Source organism: Mustela lutreola, chromosome 4 (assembly GCF_030435805.1).
Source record: "Mustela lutreola isolate mMusLut2 chromosome 4, mMusLut2.pri, whole genome shotgun sequence".
NCBI classification, from domain to species: Eukaryota; Metazoa; Chordata; class Mammalia; order Carnivora; family Mustelidae; genus Mustela; species Mustela lutreola.
Window position 1 is genome coordinate 53,190,456 of NC_081293.1, and position 21,888 is coordinate 53,212,343.

The 21,888-nt window shown below is 38.0% G+C and overlaps 1 protein-coding gene across 12 annotated transcripts in view; it reads left to right on the top strand.

Moving 5' to 3' along the window:
- The window catches only part of CFAP70 (cilia and flagella associated protein 70), a 109,653-nt gene that overhangs the window by 15,250 nt on the left and 72,515 nt on the right, over positions 1-21,888 (top strand). For 5 of the 12 annotated variants that reach the window (XM_059169937.1, XM_059169936.1, XM_059169935.1 and 2 more), the window contains 5 exons: positions 5,570-5,668; positions 5,838-5,917; positions 13,189-13,368; positions 17,497-17,679; positions 19,345-19,439. In XM_059169937.1, the coding sequence (XP_059025920.1) occupies positions 5,570-5,668; positions 5,838-5,917; positions 13,189-13,368; positions 17,497-17,679; positions 19,345-19,439 (637 nt within the window). The remainder of the gene's footprint in view (positions 1-5,569; positions 5,669-5,837; positions 5,918-13,188; positions 13,369-17,496; positions 17,680-19,344; positions 19,440-21,888) is intronic. The other 7 variants (XM_059169941.1, XM_059169940.1, XM_059169943.1 and 4 more) reach the window with 5 other exon arrangements.

Below are 21,888 nucleotides of genomic sequence, written 5' to 3' on the forward strand. Positions count from 1 at the left end.
AATATGTCCCAGCTCATTCTCTGAGACCAGTATTATCCTGACACTAAAGCTAGACAAGGACAGTATAAGAAAACTACAAACCAATATCTCTTATGAACATTTATGCAACGATGCTCAACAAAGTACTAGCAAACCAAGTTGAACAGCATACTAAAAGGATTATGCACCATAACCAGTGGAATTTATTCTTGGAATGCAAGAATGACTCAACATAAAACTCCATCCATGTAACACATAAAATAAACAGAACAAAGAAAAAAAAAACCCCACATGATATTTCACTTGATAGAGAAAAAGCTTTTGACAAAATTCAACACACTTTCATGAAATAAACACTCAGCAAAGTAGGAATAGAGGGAAACTACCTCAAAATGATAAAAGCCATATATAAAAATTTCTCAATGAACACTTTACTCAATGGTGAAAGACTGAAAATATTTCCTCTAGGAACAAGGCAAGGATTCCTGCTTTCACTTCTTTTCAAAATATTAAAAGTTCAGGCCAGAGCAGTTAGGCAAGAAAAAGAAATAAAAGGCATCCAAGTTGGAAAGGAAGAAGTAAAATGATCTCTGTTGCAGATTTTTTTTTTTAAAGATTTTATTTATTAATTTGACAGAGAGAAATCACAAGTAGACAGAGAGGCAGCCAGAGAGAGAGAGAGAGGGAAGCAGGCTCTCTGCCGAGCAGAGAGCCCGATGCGGGACTCGATCTCAGGACTCTGAGATCATGACCTGAGCCGAAGGCAGCGGCTTAACCCACTGAGCCACCCAGGCGCCCCTCTGTTGCAGATTATATGATCAGTTTTATATATGATTATGTGTAGAAACCTTAAAAAGATTACACACACCCCAGCATAAATAATATAAATAATTTTGATAAAGCAGCAGGATATGGGTCACTGGTGTGGCTCAGTCAATTAAGTGTCTTACTCTTGATTTTGGCTCAGGTCATGATCTCAGAGGCGTGAGACTGAGTCCCATGTCAGGCTCCATGCCCAGCACAGAGTCTGCATGCGTTTCTCTCTTCCTTTGCCTCTCCCCTCCATTCTATAAATGAATGAATGAATGATTGAATGCATAAATAAATAAATAAATAGTTTTTAAAAAGCAGGAAAAGGGAGCTGAGGGAAATTGGAAGGGGAGGTGAACCATGAGAGACTATGGACTCTGAAAAACAACCTGAAGGTTTTGAAGGCGGGGGGCGGGAGGTTGGGGAAACCAGGTGGCGGGTATTAGGGAGGGCACGTATTGCATGGAGCACTGGGTGTGGTGCAAAAACAATGAATACTGTTATGCTGAAAAGAAATTTTAAAAAAACAGGATACAAATTCAGCATACAAATATCTGTTGTATTTTTATATACAAACAGTGAGCAACATGAAAAGTTATAAATCAATTCCATCAGAAGGAATAAAATACCTAAGAATTAACTTAACCAAGAAGACAAAAGACTTGTACAATGAAAACTACAAAACATTGCAGAAAGAAATTAAAAATGACACACATAAATTAGAACACATTCCATATTCATGTATTGGAAGTTAATATTGTTAAAATGTCAATACTACCAAAAGTGGTTTATAGATTCAATGCAATCCCTATCAAAATCCCATGATTTTTTTTTCAGAAATAGAAAAATCAATCGTAAAATTAATATGGAATCCAAGCAACCCCCCAAAGAGCCAAAATGATCCTGAAAAGGAGCAAAGTTGGAGGTCTCACACTGTTTTCAAAGCTTACTACAAAACTAGAGTAACCAAAAAAGTATGGCATTGGCAAAAAGACACATATAGAACAATGGAACAGAATAGAGAGCCCGGAAATAACCCCTCACACATAGGGTCAAACGATTTTTGACAAAGGAACCCAGACCATTTAATGAGAAAAGACAGTATTTTCAACAATAGATGCCAGGAAAACTGGATATCCCTATATAGAAGAATGAACTTGGATTATTACCTAACACCATATATGAAAATTAACTTAATATGGATTAAGGACCTAAATGCAAGACTGCAAACAATAAAACTCTCAGAAGAATATATAAGACAAAGCTTCATGACATTAGATTTGGGAATGATTTCTTGGATAAGATACTAAAGGCACAGGTGAAAAAAAAGAGAGAGAGAGAAATTAAAGGTGCTTGGGTAGCTCAGTTGGTTGAGCAACCAACTCTTGGGTCAGTTTGGGTCTTAATCTTGGAGTCAAGGAATCAAGCTCCCTGTCGGGCTCTGCAGTTGGTGTGGAATCTGCCTGAGATTCTACCCCACTGTGTACCTCCACCCACCCCAGCTCACACTCACTCTTTCTAAAACAAATAAAATCTTAAAAAGAGAGGGAGAAATTGGACTTAGTGAAAATTTAAATATCTTGTGCATCAAAAGACCTATCTATGAGTAAAAAAGCTGCTCACTTATATGATTTGCAAGTCATATATCTGATAAGGAATTAGTATTCAGAATATAACAACAAAAAAACCAACCTGATTCAAAAATTGGCAAAGGACTTGAATAGACATTTCTCCAAACATCTACAAATGGCCAATGAGCACATGAAAAAGTGTGCAACATCACTAATCACTAGAGAAATGCAAACCAAAACTATAATGAGATATCAACTCATACCTATTTGAATGGTTAAAAAAAAATAGAAAACAACTGTTGGCAAAAATGTGGACAAACTGGAATCTGTATGCACTTTTGGTAGGAATGTAAAATGGTATAATTGCTGTGAAAGCTAGTCATTCCTCAAAAAATTAAAAATAGAATTATAAGTTTTACTTATGGGAATATATCCAAAATAATTGAAAGCAGAGTTTCAAAGAAATATTTGTACACTGATGTTCATGGAAGCATTATTCACAAAAGGTAAAATATGGAAGGAGTCTACATTCTGTTGACAGAATGGATAAGCAAACTTGTGGCATATATATATATACAATTGAATATTTTTCAGCCTTAAGAAAGTCAGGCATATACTACAACATGAGTGAAATTTGAGTTCAATATACTAACTGAAATAAGCCAGTCACAAAAACACAAATGTTCTATGAGGCATATCATCAAATACTTAGGGACAAAAAGGATCCTGGTGGTTCCCAGGGGGAAGGGAGAATGGATATTATTGTTTAATGGATAGAGTTTCAATTTTAGAAGATGAAAAGAGTTATGGAGATAGATGGTGGTGATGGTTGCACCAAAAATGTGAATGTGTTTAATACCATTGGGTAGGATGGTAAATTTAATATGCATGTTACCACATAAAAAAGACAATAAAAAAGAACATTTTTCAATTGCTTTTGAAAACAAAGATCACAGAGTTTGATAACATACCACATAGGTGTGTATGTTATCAAATTGTATTATCTTTGCCAAAAATACTGAAGATGAACCTAAGTTTGTAGGAAACAAGAACTGAGAAACAAATTAAATACCATGGGGTGGGGGAGACAAATACAGAAAACGAGATAGTCTGCAAATTAACTGGCCTGATGTCTTCATCAGTGTCAGAAAAAAAAATGTATCTGGGAGAAAAGACTGTTCTTTTTTTTTAAAGATTTTATTTACTTATTATTTGAGAGAGAGACAGCATGAGAGAGGGCGAGGGCCAGAGGGAGAAGCAGACTCCCTGCAGAGCAGGGAGCCTGATACGGGACTCCAAGATCATGACTGAGCCGAAGGCAGTCACTCAACCAACTGAGCCACCCAGGCACCCAGAAAAGACTTTTCTAAGTGAAAAGAAATGTAAGAAACATGAAAACCATATGTTCTCATCCAAAGAGACCACATGTTGGTATTTGGATCCTAGTTTGAACAAACAAGCTACAAAATAAATTTTGGGATAACTAAGAAATATTAAATGTAGACTGGACATTAGATGAATTAAAGAATTACACTTAATTTTATTATTATACACTTGGTAGATTGATAAAGTTATTGTGATTATGTAGGAAAATGCCATATTTTGAATTTGTATACTTTAGTATTTAGGGGTAAAATGTCATGATGTCTGTAACTGACTTGAAAGTATTTTAGCAAACAAGAATAGATGAAGCAAATATGAAGCAAATATGACAGCATATTAACTAAATCCAGGTGATGGCTATATAGATATTCATTCAGTATATCAATCACTCTATTTTTTTAAAGATTTTATTTATTTCTTTGAGAGAGAGAGAGAGGGCATGAGAGGGGAGAAGGTCAGAGGGAGAAGCAGACTTCCCACAGAGCTGGGAGCCCAATGCGGGACTAGCTCCCAGGACTCTGGGATCATGACCTGAGCCAAAGGCAGTCGCTTAACCAACAGAGCCACCCAAGTGCTCCAATTGCTCTACTTTTTGTGTATTTCAAATTTTTCATAACAAATGTTAAACACATACACTGAGTAATGCTGCAGTGAAAAACCTGGTACATACTTCAACATGCTCTATTAATCACTGTAAGGTCAGTACTAAGTCGTATGTTAGCCGAAACGGGAAGACCTAGAACAGTATTTTTCAAACTGCAGACTGCGACTTTCTAGTCATTCCTAAAATTGAAGGGGATCAAGATCAGTGATTTCTTTCTTCCCTCCTCCCTCCCTCCCTCCCTCCCTTCCTTCCTTCCTTCCTTTCATAAAGATTTTATTTATTTGACAGAGAGACACAGAGAGAGAGGAAACACAAGCAGGAGGAGTGGGAGAGGGAGAAGCAGGCTCTCCGCTGAGCAAGGAGCCGGAGGTGGGGCTGGATCCCAGAACCCTGGGATCATGAGCCTAGCTGAAGGCAGCCGCCCAACAACTGAGCCACCCAGGCACCCCATGACCAGTGACTTCTTCTACATGAAATAGAATACAAAAATGCTCAAGTGTTTTCAGTTAATAAATAGGAATATTATGTGGAACTTTGTTTTAATTGTTACTTTTATACATATGCGTGTACCTGATTATGTTGTAAAGTCTGTTGTGGTTTGTTTTTTTTTTTTTAAAGATTTTATTTATTTATTTGACAGACAGAGATCACAAGTGGGCAGAGAAGCAGGCAGAGAGAGAGGGGGAAGCAGCCTTCCCGCCGAGCAGAGAGCCTGATGCAGGGCTCCATCCCAGGACCCTGAGATCATGACCTGGGCAGAAGGCAGAGGCGCTAACCCACTGAGCCACCCAGGCACCCCAAAATTCTGTTTTTTACTATAACATGTATGCAAAAGATTTAATAGGTATTTAATAGTATTTTAAAAAAAACTTTATTTTTTTATTATTTATTTGACAGACAGAGATCACAAGTAGACAGAGAGGCAGGCAGAGAGAGAGGAGGAAGCAGGCTCCCTGCTGAGCGGAGAGCCTGATGCGGGGCTCCATGAGGGGCTTGATCCCAGGACCCTAGGATCATGACCTGAGCTGAAGGCAGAGGCTTTAACCCACTGAGCCACCCAGGCAACCCTTTAATAGTATTTTTCCACCAGAAGTCACTAGTAATGGGGCCTTCTCAGGTTTCAAGTTAATTTCTCTTAAATCTCTTTGATGATGCTTTGTTTGCTGATTATCAGATGGATGACCCAGATATGTTCTCATTTTCTTTGTTTTGATTTTTCTAGTAACTATGACTGAAGTTTTACCAAAGGAAAAGAAACAGAAAGATGAGAAGACCTTAATTCTTGGTCAGGCTGTGGTGGACCTTCTTCCTTTACTGGAAGGTCAGATGTGTGAGTTGCTCAAAAGTAGATATAGGAAAGCTCATGAAATTTAGCTCCACAGAAGTGCAAAAACTGGCCTCAGTGAATTTGAGGGATTTGATAAAAAGATGAGCACAATTATCTCTGCCTAACCCTTCCTTCTATGGCTTGATTTGCCTTCTCTTTGCAGGAGAGAGTTCATTTGAAACAATGGTCCCCTTGCACCCGGTGCCAGGCTCGCCTTTAGAACCTCTTCGGTCAGGTGTAAAGGTAATCAGAGTTAATCTCGACTTTCAGTCTGTCGTTCAGTCTACCAAGTCTGTTTCTTATACAGATTCGATTCAGTTGAGTCCAGTTCACCAAGTGTAATCTTTTCACAGTGTTAAGTTCTGGGAAACAAAGATAAATCTAGAGTCCTACTCAGTTGTCCATAATCTCCATGTCATGGGTTAAAATCAGTGTGATTAAATAGTGGAGTAGGGCATGCGGGCACAGAGTAGTTATTGGTTACTTTGCCCAGGGGTACTCATAGAGAAAGCTTAACCATGGAAATGCCTCTTGAGCTATGTCCTGATAGATTAAGTTGAATAATACGTGAATGCACCTAACACACTTTCTGGCAAAGTAAGCCTGAATTGGTAGGCTGTGGTCATCTGGTTTGTCTTCCAGGCTGTGTTTTCCATTCTTCCTGGGAATCAGTAGCTTCCCGGGACATTACTTTTGCCACTCTGGTGAAAGTGCACTCACTTTCAGCAGATACCAGAACTGCCTTCTGTTTTGCAAAAGTAAAAGAGAGAGAAGGGCCCAAATGGCCCAACTATTCTGAATGCAGTTCCCTGATTAACCATTGCTGGGAGTCCCTTCTTGTTGATTCTGACCTTGGAGCTGCCATAATCCACTCCTACCTCGGCTGTGGTCCTCTCCCTTTCTTATTTTAGGCTGTGGTTGGTTTCTTCTAGATTGTTTTTCTGTTTTAATTTGTCTTCTTTCTCTCTTTCTTTCTTTCTTTCTTTCTTTCTTTCTTTCTTTCTTTCTTTCTTCCTTTCTTTTAGGATTCCTATAAATTTGCAGTCCACTGATAGCACTGACAGCATTTCTTTTTTTCCAGGGATGTTGTAGCATTATTTTTTTTAAATTGGATATAAAGGTGTAATTTAGTATCTTTCTGTAATTCCATGTGACTTGTGCTAGAAAGAGGTATGTATCTGAGCTCAGTCTGCCTTCACTGGTCCAGTCTCCCTTCTTATGCACTTAGATGTACTTATGTTGATTTTCCTTACATATCTTTAGAAGAAAAATTAGTCAAATGGATTATTAGTCCTTAGGATGTTTGCTCATAGTATTCCTGTGTTTACTTGTTTTACACATTCAATGAAAAAATATATGACACTTAATGTCCACTCACTTGAGAATTCTCCCTAATTTTATAGTTAAGCATCTACACTGGTTATTCTCGAGACTCAAAGAATAAAATGACATAAACCCGACATTGGAAGAGTTTCCAATTCATCTTCAAGTATTCCCTGTCTTGACTGAGTGATACAAGTTAGAAAACTTAGGGACGTTTAACTTTTCTTTCCAGAGACATATTGATCCGAGATGTCACATTCTTCAATGCCTCTCTTTCTTAAAATCTTCTTCCCTTTGGTGTTCTCTTTTCCTGCTCATTGACTGTACCTTCTCAGGTTCCTGCACCAGACCTCTTTCCTCTGCCTGTGTGTTATATGTGAAGGTTCTGACTTTGGCTACCTTTTCTTCTTAGACTGTGTTCATACTCTTGGGTTGCAGAGGGGAGGTTATTCATTATTTAACAGTCACCAGTATGAGTGCTTTCTTGGACCCTAAATAAAACCACTGCCCAAATCTGCCTTTCAGCATACCCAGCCTTTTATACCCCCTTTTATTCCTACTCTTTGTTGCCTTATAACCTCTCAATGGAACGTTACAAGTAGCCTTGTAACTGCCCTTACCTCCCTCCAGTTTTGCCTTCTCACTGCTTGCCAGGGGACTTAAAAATATGATCACATCTCAACCCCATTTCACTACTATGTAGTTCATGAATTCCCCTCCTACTTACATGTTAAGGTCCAGATTCCTTAGCAGGCAAGCAACAGCTTTTATAATAGGAAGCTCCCACTTGTTTAGTATCATCTCTCAGATTCCCTTTCTTATGCTTTATATTCTAAAATCCTGAACTACTTACACCTGAACAAAATACACCATGCTATTTTAATTCTCTTATATAAACTCTTCTTTTATGTTCAGAATTATTTTTTTTCCTTTCTCAACTTACCTAAATTGAAAACTTTTATTTATTCATAAATTTAGGCATCACCATCCCTCCTCCCCAAGAATTACTCACTTCCTCTTTGGTGCTCCTTGGCTAGGGCATTTTATACAAGTTTCTATTATAGCATTTATCATAAATCATGGAATTACAATATGAATCCCATAATAAAAGAGGCCATGTCTCCTTTATCTTATATTCCTAATGTGGTGGTAAAGTACCTGGCATATAATTAGCAGCCAATACACATTGTATTTTATTTATTTCTTATATGGAATGTTTCATGAATTTGTGGGTCATCCTCATGCAGGAGACTTAGTAATCTTTGTATTGTTCTACACCAACAATAAATATTTTAAAGTTTCTTTCTATTGTATCCTGTGTGAAAACATTGAATATATACATATATATCTATATCTATACCTATATCTGTATATATACGTGTATATATGTATATATTTGAAAAAATATTTTCTTACCGAAAAGTATATTTCATTTCCCGCCCTCACTGCCTGACAAGCCCAGACTTGTCAGGGTGTTGTTCAGCCACCTTCAGGGCCACATGGGGGCCAGTCTGTGATGTACTTTGAGGAGTTTCAGGAAGGGTTCTCCCCTGCCTGAACTTAACCTGATGGTTCAAGGGTCCCTGCGGCTAACATTTGTATTGTGTTTGCGAAGCTCAGGAGTCTCAAGTTTGGGCTGTGCCAGGCAAGGAGAAAAATGAAAGATTTGGGGTTTTTCCAGAAAAAAAAAATAAAAATAAAAAGCACATTAGCCAAATCAGAATTTCTATTGGAGACATAACTTGGAAATTTCTCATTAGTAGAATATGTAATTCTTTTTTTTTTTCCTTAAAAGTTATTTGAGAGAGAGAGAGAGAGAGAAAGTGGCGGGAGGAGCGGAGGGAGAGGGAAAGAGAGAATCCCAAGCAGACTTCCCATTGAGTGTGGAACCCAAGGTAGGAACCCATTGAGTGTAGGGCTTGATCTCAGAACACTGAGAGCAGAAACCCAGAGTCAGATACTCAACTGACTGAGCCACCCAGGTGCCCTAGTAGAATATATAATTCTTTAACAATAATATTAATTATTCTTCTTAATGTTGATTTCTAAGCAAATAAAAACGAGCAAATTATTTTTCTCATGTCTAATTAAAAAAAAAAAACAAAAAACAAGAGCTATCTTGATAGCCCTACTTGGGTATATCACTAACATTGAATCCTAGGTAGGTCTTTTAAAAAACTAATTTTTGAGCTTGTTCATGCTACCAAGAAATTCTTTCTCACCTATGAAAATGGAAATATATTAAAGGATATGATTTTCAAATATTTAGTAAAAAAAAGCCCTAAAATTTTATTTTATTTGTTTACTTTAGATTTTATTTAAATTCAAATTAGTTAACATATGGTGTGTTATTAATTTGAGGGGTAGAATTTAATGATTCATCAGTTGCATATAATACCCAGTGTTCATTACATTAAGTGCCCACATTAATGACCACCACCCACTACCCTATCCTCCCATCCACCTCCCCTCTAGCAACAACCCTCAGTTTGTTCCCTATAGTTAAGAGTCTCTTATGGTTTGCCACCCTCTCTGTTTTTATCATATTTTATTTTTCCTTCCCTTGCCCTGTGTTCATCTGTGTTGCTTTTTAAATTCCGTATGTGAGTGAAATCATACGGTATTTGTCTTTCACTGACTTATTTCACTTAGCATAATATCTAGCTCCATCCATGTCATTGCAAATGACAAGATGTCGTTCTTTTCGGTGGCCAAATAATATTCCATTGTATATGTATATACCACATCTTCTGTATCCATTCATCAGTCGATGGACATCTGGGCTCTTTCCATAATTTGGCTATTATGGACATTGCTGCTATAAACATTGGGGAGCAGATGCCCCCTGAAATACCTGTTTGTATCCTTGGGATAAATACCTAGGTGTGCAATTGCTGGGTCATAGGGTAGCTCTATTTTCAACTTTTTTTTTCCTTAAAGACTTTATTTGACAGAGAGAGACACAGCGAGAGAGGGAACACTCGGGGGCGGGGTGGGTGGGGAGAAGCAGGCTTCCCACAAAGCAGGGAGGTGAGGCTGGGTTCCAGAACCCTGGGATCATGACCTGAAGGCAGAGGCTTAATGACTGAGCTACCCAGGCACCTATTTTCAACTTCTTGAGGAACTTCCATGTAAGGACCTATTTAGCCAGAGTGCTTCCATCTGGTTAAACAATAACTTTGTTGTTTAAAACTTAAACTGTCCCTGCTCCCCTTCCCCCTGGAGACTTATTTAAAAACAAGTCCTGGAAACCAGTCCCAGGTAACAAAGCCCAAATACAAGGGTGGGTCAGGCCAGGTGGAGACATCCGATGGGGGCGGGGCGCATACTGTCTCCCTAGTTACCAAGGAGTATGGGCCCCACCCTTTGGGCACCTTTCGGGTGCCAATTCTGACCAAGGTGATAGGCTGGTTCAAATATCTACTAGGGAAAATTGTAATTCAGTTGGTCACTTATGTGTGATCTAACATGACCGTGCAGCTTTCTCTGTGTGTTACAATTTCATTGGCCACCTGTACATGGCCAGGCCCAACCACATGGCTTTTGCCCTTAAAAGCTGGTCTGTGAGGCAGAGAGAGGTTGCCCTCTCTGTAAGAGGCATGGCCCGAAACGTTCGGTTTGATTCTTGATGCTTGAGCGAAATAAAGCTTTGCTTGACCTTTGCTTTGTATCAGTCTCGCTCCTTTAATCACGGACTCATTATTGGGGGACCTAACATTCCATACTGTTTCCCAGAGCACCAATTTGCATTCCCACCAACAGTGTAAGAGGGTTCCCCTTTCTCTGCCTCCTCACCAACATCTGTTTCCTGAGTTGCTAATTTTAGCCATTCTGACTAGTGTGAGGTGTTATCTATCTCATTGTGGTTTTGATTTTTATTTCCCTGCTGCTGAGTGATGTTGGGCATTTTTTTTTCACGTGTCTTTTAACCATTCATATGTCTTCTTTGAAGAAATATCCATTCATACCTTCTGCCCATTTCTTGATTGAATTATTTGTTCTTTGACTGTTGAATTGGATAAATTCTTTATAGATTTTGTGTACTAGCTCTTTATCTGATATGTCATTTACAAATGTCTTCTTCCATTCTATAGGGTGCCTTTTAGTTTTGTAAATTATTTCCTTTGCTCTGCAGAAGTTCTTTATTTTGATGCAGTCCCAATAGTTCATTTTTGCTTCTGTTTCTCTTTCTTCTGGAGACATTTCTAGTAAGAAGTTGCTGTGACCAAGGTCAAAGAGGTTGCTGCCTGTGTTCTTCTGCAGGATTTTGCTGGATCTCCCTGTCTCACTTTTAGAACATTCATCCATTTTGAATTTATTTTTTTGTATGGTATAAGAAGATGGTCCAGTTTCATTCTTCTCTATGTGGCTGTCTAATTTTCCCAACAACATTTGTTGAAGAGACTTTTTTCCATTGTATGGAAATGAAATTCCATACAATTTTCCATTGTATGGAAATATTCCTGCTTTGAAGAAGGTAGTTGACCATATGGCCAAGGGTCCTTTTCTGACTTCTCTATTCTGTTCCATTGATCTATGTGCCTGTTATTGTGCCAGTGCCATACTGCCTTTATGATTAAAGCTTTATAATGTAACTTGAAGTCCAGGACTATGATGTGTCCAGCTTTTGTTTTCCTTTTCAACATAACTTTGTCTATTTGGGGTCTTTTCTGGTTCCATACAAATTTTAGGATTGTTTGTTTCAGGTCTGTGAAAAATGCTGGTGTTATTTTGATAGGGAGTGCATTGAATGTGTGTTAGGTCCATTATTAAATAAAATGAGACTGAGACAAAGTGGAAGTTATTTAAAGCTTTACTTTATGATAAGTATTAGAAGTTAGACTGATTGGTCAGGGGAACGAGACTGAGACAAGGTGAAAGTTATGCAGAGCTCTATTCTATGCTAAGCATTAGAAGTCAGACTGACTGGCCAGGGCTGTCTCCGAAGACAGCAACCCCTCCCCAACTTACAGACTACCTTTTATAGAGCAAAAGTCTGGCCACACATAGGTGGCCAATGAGATTGTAGTCATGTTAGGTCACATGCAGGTGGCCAATTGAATTACAATTTACCCTATAGTAGCTGTTTGACCTAACCTATTACTCTGGTCAGAATTGGTGCTCAAGGTTGGCGCGGTTTACATTCGGGGTTTACATTCTTTGGTGGTTAGGGAAAAAGTATGTGTGTTTCTTACTGATTGGATGTCTCCACCTGGCCTGACTTGTCCTTGTATTCTGGGCCCTGTTATCAAGAACTGGCCAACCTGGCCTTGTATTCTGGGCTCTGTTAGTAGGAACTAGCTGACCATATTTTACTGGTTTCCCAGACTTGCTTCTAAATAAGTTTTTCTGGGGGGAGGGAGGCAGGGTCAGTTTAAGTTTTACTGCACAAACAACAAAATGGCTTTTAACCAAGATGGAGTCGCTCTGGCTAAATAGGTCCTTACAAATAGGTCCTTACAAAGTGCAGATTGCTTTGGGTAGTATAGACATTTTAACAAAATTTGTTCTTCCAATCCATGAACATGGAATGCTTTTCGATTTCTTTGTGCCTTCCTTAGTTTCTTTCAGAAGCATTCTATAGTTTTCAGAATACAGATGTTTTACCTCTTTGATTAGGTTTATTCTTAGGTATCTTATATGAAGTTTTTGGTGCAATTGTAAATGGGGTTGATTCCTTGATTTCTCTTTCTGCTGCTTCATTATTGGTGTATAGAAATGCAATAGACTTCTGTGTATTGTTTTTATATGCTGTGAGTTTGCTGAATTCCTATATTAGTTCTAGCAAGTTTTGGGTGGAGTCTAATTTTTAAAAAGTACTACATTTAAATTATGAAAGTCATCACAGAATATAAACTGGCAAAAAAAGGCAACCCAATGTCACTTGTGTGAAACTACTATTAACATTTCAGAAATAGGACCTTCCAGTCTCTCTTCTATATGTATTTGTATACATATGTGACCTCAGTAGTAGAGGGGAAAGGCCTCTGCCTTAGGAATAAGATTCTTATCTCAGCTATAGTTCTAACTCATGGGACCCAGAGAAAGTTATTTGAATCCTCTATGTGGAAATAAACTTGACCTTCTTATCTTGAATAGTAATATGAGATACAAATAAGATAATGAAAAAAAGGGGAGGTAAGAAGGTCTCTGGCATTTTCAAAATGCTGCATAATTTTATTCTTTTTCAGCAGTGCAGTCTTGAAGTTAAAGTGTTTGTGGCAGAACCCTTACTGACCACAGCACAGATCTTAGGAGGCAATCTACTGAAAGTCACATTGGAGGCTGCCTACTCTGTGCCTGAATCTTTTGTTCCAGTAGGGCCTATGCAAAACTACATGGTTGGTCTGCAGGTTCCATCAGCTGGAGAGGTAAAGCCCTATAGCCAGATATTTATATAGATTTAAGCACTCATATGGTCATCTCTTCCTCACCTGCTAAGATTTCATTCAAAGCAAGCTCTATTAATGGCTGAGACTTTTTTTAGGTTTAAAAAAAATAAAATTTACTTCTATTTTATATGTAGATATCTACAGTTTAACTATACATATAGTATCTATTACATATAATTTATGTCAATAAATACATATTATGGTGGAAAATATGTAAAACATTTTAAAATTGACTATTTTTAATGTGTTTCTATACATTACTTTTATGCATATTTTGTGGATTTTGTACAGTGTACTTAATTATATAAAGCTTTCTCTTAATTTCAGGTTATTTTCTTAGTCCAAATTTCTTTTCTTTTCTTTTGTTTTTTTTTTAAAGATTTATTTATTTATTTTAGAGAGGAGGAAGAAAGAGTGCAAGCGTGTGGGAGGAGGGGCAGAGGGAATTGGAGAGGGAATTTCAAGTGGAGTCCCTGTTGATTGCAGAACCTGACAAGCACCACTGGATCTCATGACCCTGAGATTATGACCTGAGCCAAAATCAAGAGTCAGATGTTCAGCTGACTGAGCCACCCAGGTGCTCCCATAGTCAAAATTTCTATGGAGTGATTGTGTTGGATTTTTTGAGGCTTTTGGTAGAGATTCCCAAATTGCTTGCTACAAAGGTATAATTAGTTAATACTGTCATCTATTTTATTCCATCTGCATTTCAGTGGGAATGCTTCAATTCCTCTTCACCATTTAATTCCCACCAGCAGTATAAAGACTTCTAGTTTCTCCATATCCTCATCCACATTTATTATTTTTTGTTTGGTTTGGTGATGATACCTATTCCAATAAGTGTGAAATGGCATCTCCTTTTGTTTTAGATTTGCATTTCCCTAATGACTAATGACACTGAGCATCTTTTTCCACCCCTATATTGCCATTTGTATATTTTCTTTGGGGAAATGTTTATTCAAGTTCTTTGCCCATTTTTGAATCAGGTTGTTTTTTGTTGTTAAGTTTTAAGAGTACTTTATATATTCTAGCTATTAATCCATTTTTGTGAAAATTTTCTCCCATTTTTTATTTTGTTGCAGTATTTTTTGCTGCACAAAAATTTTAATTTTAATGGAGCTCAGTTTTTCTATTTCTTTCTTTTGTTGTCTTGTGTTTTTGGTATCATGACCAAGAAATCATTGCTTAATACAATGCCATGAAGTTTTCCCCCTGAGTTTCCTTCTAAGAGTTTTATAGTTTTAGTTCTTATATTTAGACCTTTGATTCTTTTTTTTTAAGGTTTTATTTATATACAGATCACAAGTAGGCAGGTGGGGGAGGGGGATGCAGGCTCCCTACTGAGCAGAGAGCCTGATATGGGGCTCAATCCCAGGACCCTGGGATCATGACCTGAGCTGAAGGCAGAGGCTTAACCCACTGAGCCACCCAGGCACCACTGGCCTTTGATTCATTTTGAGTTAATTTTTGTATGTGGTTTAAGGTAAGGGTACAACTTGATATTTTTGCATATGGATAATTAGTTTTCTGCATCATTTATCAGAAAGACTGTCCTTTCTCCACTGAGTGGTTTTGGCATGCCTTATTTTGACAATTTTTGCCAACATTTTTTTTTAAAGATTTTATTTATTTATTTGACAGAGAGGGACACAGCAAGAGAGGGAACATAAGCATGGGGAGTAGGAGAAGGAAAAGCCAGCTTCCCACAGAGCGGGGAGCCCCACATGGGACTCAATCCCAGGATCCTGGGATCATGACCCGAGCTGAAGGCAGATGCTTAACAACTGAGCCACCCAGGTGCCCACCAACATTCTTGTTTTTATGGAGGAGCAGATTTTCAGAGGTCTTTACCATTCTAGAATTCCTCTCCTTTACAAAAGTTTTAAGCTAACTCAAACCACTAGAATTGTTGAATTATATGTATGACTATTTTAAATTTACTGGAAACTGCAAAATTGCTTTCCATAGTTATACCAATTTATATTTCCATCAACTATGTAGAGAATACCATTTCCTTCACAATATTGCCAATGCTTCCTATTTTCAGACAGATTTTGCTAAACTGCAGTTAAAATGATATCTCATTGTTTTAATGTTCATTGCAATTGTTATTAAGGATATCTAGCATGTTTTTATTTAAATGGTGGATTATGTAATTTCCTTTTCTATAATTTGCCTATTTATATCTTTATCAATTTCCTATTGCAAGTATATTTTAGATAAGTTATATGTAGGAATGTACCCATATTTTAATCCTTTGTGAGATTTAAGTTTGTTTTTAAAAAGGTATATCACAGGGGTGCCTGGGTGGCTCAGTGGGTTAAAGCCTCTGCCTTCAGCTCAGGTCATGATCTCAGGGTCCTGGGTTCGAGCCCCTCATTGGGCTCTCTGCTCAGTGGGGAGCCTACTTCGTACTTCTGCTCCTCTCTCTCTGCATGCCTCTCTGCCTACTTGTGATCTCTGTCTGTCAAATAAATAAATAAATAAATCTTTTTTAAAAAGGTATATCATAACTCCCATATAGATATAAAAGAACAAAGAGGATATAAACCAAAAAGAGCTCAAAGACCTCAACGTGAGACAGGAATCCATCAGAATCCTAGAGAAGAGCATAGGCAGTAACCTCTTCGATATCAGCCACAGCAACTTCTTTCAAGATATGTCTCCAAAGGCAAAGGAAACAAAAGCAAAGATGAACTTTGGGACTTCGTCAAGATCAAAATTTTCTGCACAGCAAAGGAAACAGTCAATAAAACAAAGAGGCAACCCACAGAATGGGAGAACATATTTGCAAATGACAGTACAGACAAAAGGTTGATATCCAGTATCTATAAAGAACTCCTCAAACTCAACACACACAAAACAGATAATTATATCAAAAAATGGGCAGAAGATATGAATAGACACTTGTCCAATGAAGACATACAAATGGTTATCAGATACATGAAGAATGTTCATCATCACTAGCCATCAGGGAGATTCAAATTAAAACCACATTGAGATATCACCTTATACCAGTTATAATGGCCAAAATTAGCAAGACAGGAAACAACATGTGTTGGAGGGGATGTGGAGAAAGGGGAACCCTCTTACACTGTTGGTGGGAATGCAAGTTGGTGCAGCCTCTTTGGAGAACAGTGTGGAGATTCCTCAAGAAATTAAAAATAGAGCTTCCCTATGACCCTGCAATTGCACTCCTGGGTATTTACCCCAAAGATACAGATGTAGTGAAAAGAAGGACCATCTGTACCCTAATGTTTATAGCAGCAATGGTCATGGTCGCCAAACTGTAGAAAGAACCAAGATACCCTTCAACGGATGAATGGATAAGGAAGATGTGGTCCATATACACTATGGAGTATTATGCCTCCATCAGAAAGGACGAATACCCAACTTTTGTAGCAACATGGACGGGACTGGAAGAGATTATGCTGAGTGAAATAAGTCAAGCAGAGAGAGTCAAGTATCATATGGTTCACTTATTTGTGGAGCATAACAAATAACATGGAGGACATGGGGAGATGGAGAGGAGAAGGGAGTTGAGGGAAATTGGAAGGGGAGGTGAACCATGAGAGACTATGGACTCTGAAAAACAACCTGAGGGTTTTGAAGGGGTGGGGATGGGAGGTTGGGGTAACCAGGTGGTGGGCATTAGGGAGGGCACGTATTGCATGGAGCACTGGGTGTGTTGCAAAAACAGTGAATACTGTTATGCTGAAAAGAAATTAAAAAAAAAAAAAAGAGGACAGTCTGAAGAAATAACCCATATATAAGCAATCAGGAATGTTGAAATGAATTTGCTAATAATTCTAAACTCACCATCATCCACAGGGCAATAATCAATTACACCACCACTGAACAAAATATATTTGCATACCTGTGGACAACAATAATTTGCATTATTATCAATTTTTAATAAATTAAATATTTATAAAATAGCACAAAGACAATGAAGGGTACAGGCTCCTCTGTAGAATCAGATAATCACAGGAACAAGAGTCTGTTAGACAACACCCAACACTACATTGAAAAGATACTTCAGTAATCTTTTTTGTTCATTTTGAAGCCTTTACAAAATTTCCTGATGTATGATAATTTATTCTGTAGAAAGACTATCCCATTTTGTTCAAGAATGGAACTCTGAAGCTTGGAGGGGAAAGAGAACCTGTTCCCAGGCCCAAAAAATGGCCAATTGCCAACATTCTGGCTCCAGGAGCTAATTACATTCCTGATAGTTTCATTGTTGGTGGACCCTATGAGGAAGAAGAAGGAGAACTCAACCGCCCCGAGGTGAGATAATTGTGCAATTTTTTGGTGATAAACTAAGTGCACAGACAGATGCCAGAACATTTTTTAAATCACTCTAATTTATGTATATTTGTTTTTGTTTAAACAGTTGTCTAATTCTGATGAAAATGTCTCCTGACTTCTTAACAAAATAATTCTAAACTCACCATCATCTAAATGTCTCCTGACTTCTTAACAAAATAATTTATTAAGTTCAAATTTACTCTTTATTTTAAATTTATTTATTTATTTTTAAACATTTTAAAAAACATTTTATTTGATAGAGAGGGAGAGCATGAGCAGGGTGAGGGGAGGAGTAGAGGGAGAGGGACAAGGAGACTCCCCACTAAACAGGGAGCCCTACTCCATGCTGGATCCAAGGACCCTGGGATCATGATGTGAGCCAAAGGCAAACGCTTAACCAGTTGAAACACCCAGGTGCCACAGATTTATTTATTTTTGAGTAGGTAATAATATGAACATTGGTCATGCATATAAAAGCAAATATATCTACTCAAAGGAAAAAAGAAAGACTCACAAACAAAAATATTTGGAAGAATGAAGTTTCCTTGCAAAGAGTGCAAATGAGTAAGATTTCAGAAAGACTGACTTACAGACATTAGCATAATAAAAGGGATAAAAACCGTTTTTCTTTAGGAAGTCTAGATTTATAGGAAGTATTCAAAATCCTATTATTTTCAGAACTAGAACCTGTTAGGAAGACACTATTTTTTAAAAAAAAAATCTCAGTTTTTAAAGTGTTTATTTATTTGTTTATTTTTACTTTATTTTTAACCTTTTTTCCCACTAAGTATATAAAGTGCTTAGTCATATTGAGAGCAGAGAAAAATGTCTTTATAAACACACACATATATATACATACATGTATTCTTTCCCTATTGTTTGTTTGTTTACTGAAATGATGACATACTCACATTTTGCAACTTGCTTTTTAGTGTGTCTTGGTGATTTTTCCACAATGCTACATAAAGAACATTCCTATTCTTTTTCTTTCTTTGCACTTGCTGTATGACATGACATTGTATATGGACATACTTAAATTCACTTACCAGTCTCCTATTGCTGGATGTTTAGGTTGTTGACATTATTCTTTTCTTTTTATTCTTCCCTCCCTCCTTCCTTCCTTCTCTCTTTCCTTCTTCCTTCCTTCCCTTATTCTTTCTTCATTTCTTCTTTCATTCTTTCTTTCTACATCCTGTACTTGTAGAGAGCAGAGAAAATGCTGCAAGCATACTTGCAAATGTTTCTTGAATGAGTTAGTAATCGTTAGTGGAAACATTCAATAAAATAATTTGTTAAATGAAGATGGTTGAATTATTTTAAGTATCTGACTAAATATTTTAAATAGTTGGGGGCACCTGGGTGGCTCAGTGGGTTAGGCCTCTGCCTTTGGCTCAGGTCGTGATCTCAAGGTCCTGGGATGAAGCTCCGCATAAGGCTCTCTGCTGGGCAGGGAACCTGCTTCCTCCTCTCTCTCTGCCTGCCTCTCTGCCCACTTGTGATCTCGCTCTCTCTGTCAAATAAATAAATAAAAATCTCTTAAAAAGTGTTGTGATCCATTTTTAAATCCATTAAAAGAATGCCCCAAAGATTGAGCAGGATGAAGTTATGGTACACTGAGAAAACAAGTTTTTTACTATTTTACAGGACAAGGAATTTAGGAATCAAGCAGAGAGCATAAAGAAAAGGATTATTTGGGACTTGGAAAGTCGCTGCTACCTTGATCCTCCTGCAGTGGTCAGGTAGGAAGAGGAAAGGAATATGTCTAAATACCAAAGATTGTAGGTGGGAAGAAATGTTACTTTTGTTAATTTTATCTATATTTGAGTTAAGGTAATCTGAGAATCTCTTCCATCATATTTGCTAATAACAGAGGCTTTTAGTATCAGTGGCTTAACCAAGGTAGGTTCTGATTTCTTTTCATATAAAACAAATTATATTTTTGTTTATATAAACATATAAAAACAAATCCAGAGCTGGTATATATGGTAGCTTCACAGTGTTATCAGGTATCTAGGCTTCATCTTTCTTTTTGTACCACCTTCTTTAACATGTGCCTTCCAACTATCTTCTTTAACATGTCCCTTCCATCTTTTTTTTTTTTAATTTTTATAAACATATAATGTATTTTTATCCCCAGGGGTACAGGTCTGTGAATCGCCAAGTTTATACACTTACACAGCACTCACCATAGCGCATACCCTGTCCAATGTCCATAACCCCACCACCCTCTCCTGACCCCCCTCCCCCCAGCAACCCTCAGTTTGTTTTGTGAGATTAAGAGTCACTTATGGTTTGTCTCCCTCCTGATCCCATCTTGCTTCATTTATTCTTTTCCTACCTCCAAAACCCCCCATGTTGTATCTCCACTTCCTCATATCAGGGAGATCATATGATATTTGTCTTTCTCCGATTGACTTATTTCACTAAGCATGATCCCCTCTAGTTCCATCCACGTCGTTGCAAATGGCAAGATTTCATTTCTTTTGATGGCTGCATAGTATTCCATTGTGTATATATACCACATCATCTTTATCCATCCGTCTGTTGATGGACATCTAGGTTCTTTCCATAGTTTGGCTATTGTGGACCTTGCTGCTATAAACATTCGGGTGCACGTGCCCCTTCAGATCACTACATTTCTATCTTTAGGGTAAATACCCAGTAGTGCAATTGCTGGGTCATAGGGTAGTTCTATTTTCAACTTTTTGAGGAACCATGCTGTTTTCCAGAGTGGTTGCACCAGCTTGCATTCCCACCAACAGTGTAAGAGGGTTCCCCTTTCTCCGCATCCTCGCCAGCATCTGTCATTTCCTAACTTGTTAATTTTAGCCATTCTGACTGGTGTGAGGTGATATCTCATTGTGGTTTTTATTTGTATTTCCCTGATGCCAAGTGATGTGAGCACTTTTTCATGTGTCTGTTGGCCATCTGGATGTCTTCTTTGGAGAAATGTCTGTTCATGTCCTCTGCCCATTTCTTGATTGGATTATTTGTTCTTTGGGTGTTGAGTTTGCTAAGTTCTTTATAGATTTTGGACACTAGCCCTTTATCTGATATGTCATTTTAAATATCTTCTCCCATTCTTTCAGTTGTCTTTTGATTTTGTTAACAGTTTCCTTTGCTATGCAAAAGCTTTTGATCTTGATGAAATCCCAATAGTTCATTTTTGCCCTTGCTTCCCTTGCCTTTGGCGATGTTCCTAGGAAGAAGTTGCTGTGGCTGAGGTCAAAGAGGTTGCTGCCTGTGTTCTCCTCAAGGATTTTGATGGATTCCTTTCTCACATTGTGGTCCTTCATCCATTTGGAGTCTATTTTTGTGTGTGGTGTAAGGAAATGGTCCAATTTCATTTTTCAGCATGTGGACATCCAATTTTCCCAACACCATTTATTGAAGAAGCTGTCTTTTTTCCATTTTTTATTGCACCTGATTAATAGCTTTTTTTATTTCAACTTGGTTAGATTTTAGTTCTTTTATTTCTCCAGAAAGCGTTCAGGGAGCAAAAGCTCCCCAAAGTAAACCCAAGTGGATTACTTAGCCAGCCCCTGGTAAGGGCGGTACAATTTCGCCTCAGGCAAAGACACTTGAGAATCACTACAACAGGCCCGTCCCCCAAAAGATCAATAAGAAATCCAGCCAAGACCAAGTTCACTTACCAAGGAGAGCAGGAGAATTCCAGAGAAGGAGAAAGCAAAGCATGGAGCTTGTGGCTTTTCTCCCCATGATTCTTCAGTCTTGCAGTTAATTTAATTTAATTTTTTTTTAAATTTTTTTTCTTCTGCTAATTTTTTTTAACTTTTACCCTTTTCTTTTTTAACATTTCTTAACTAGTTTATCTTAACAATACCTTTCATAAAAAAAGTAATCTTTTTTGAACCGCTTGGGTTCACTTTGGGGAGCTTTTGCTCCCTGAACGCTTTCCGTAGAGTTCTGGAGGACAGGAATGAAAATGGCGGCCTCCCAATCTCTGGCCTGGAGGATCCAAGATCTCGGGGCCCCACTCTTCAGTGTGCCCTCAGTGAAAAGCGCTCAATCACTCCCGTCTCCCTGGCCTCCAGCTGTACTCTGATCTCACCCAGCCTTCGAGCAGTTCAAGGTAACCCCAAGCTGAGAGCTTTCTCCTTGGCTCTGTCTCTGTAGCTGGCTTCCCCACTCTAATACCTGTAAGCTCTGCGACACCCAGACACCCCC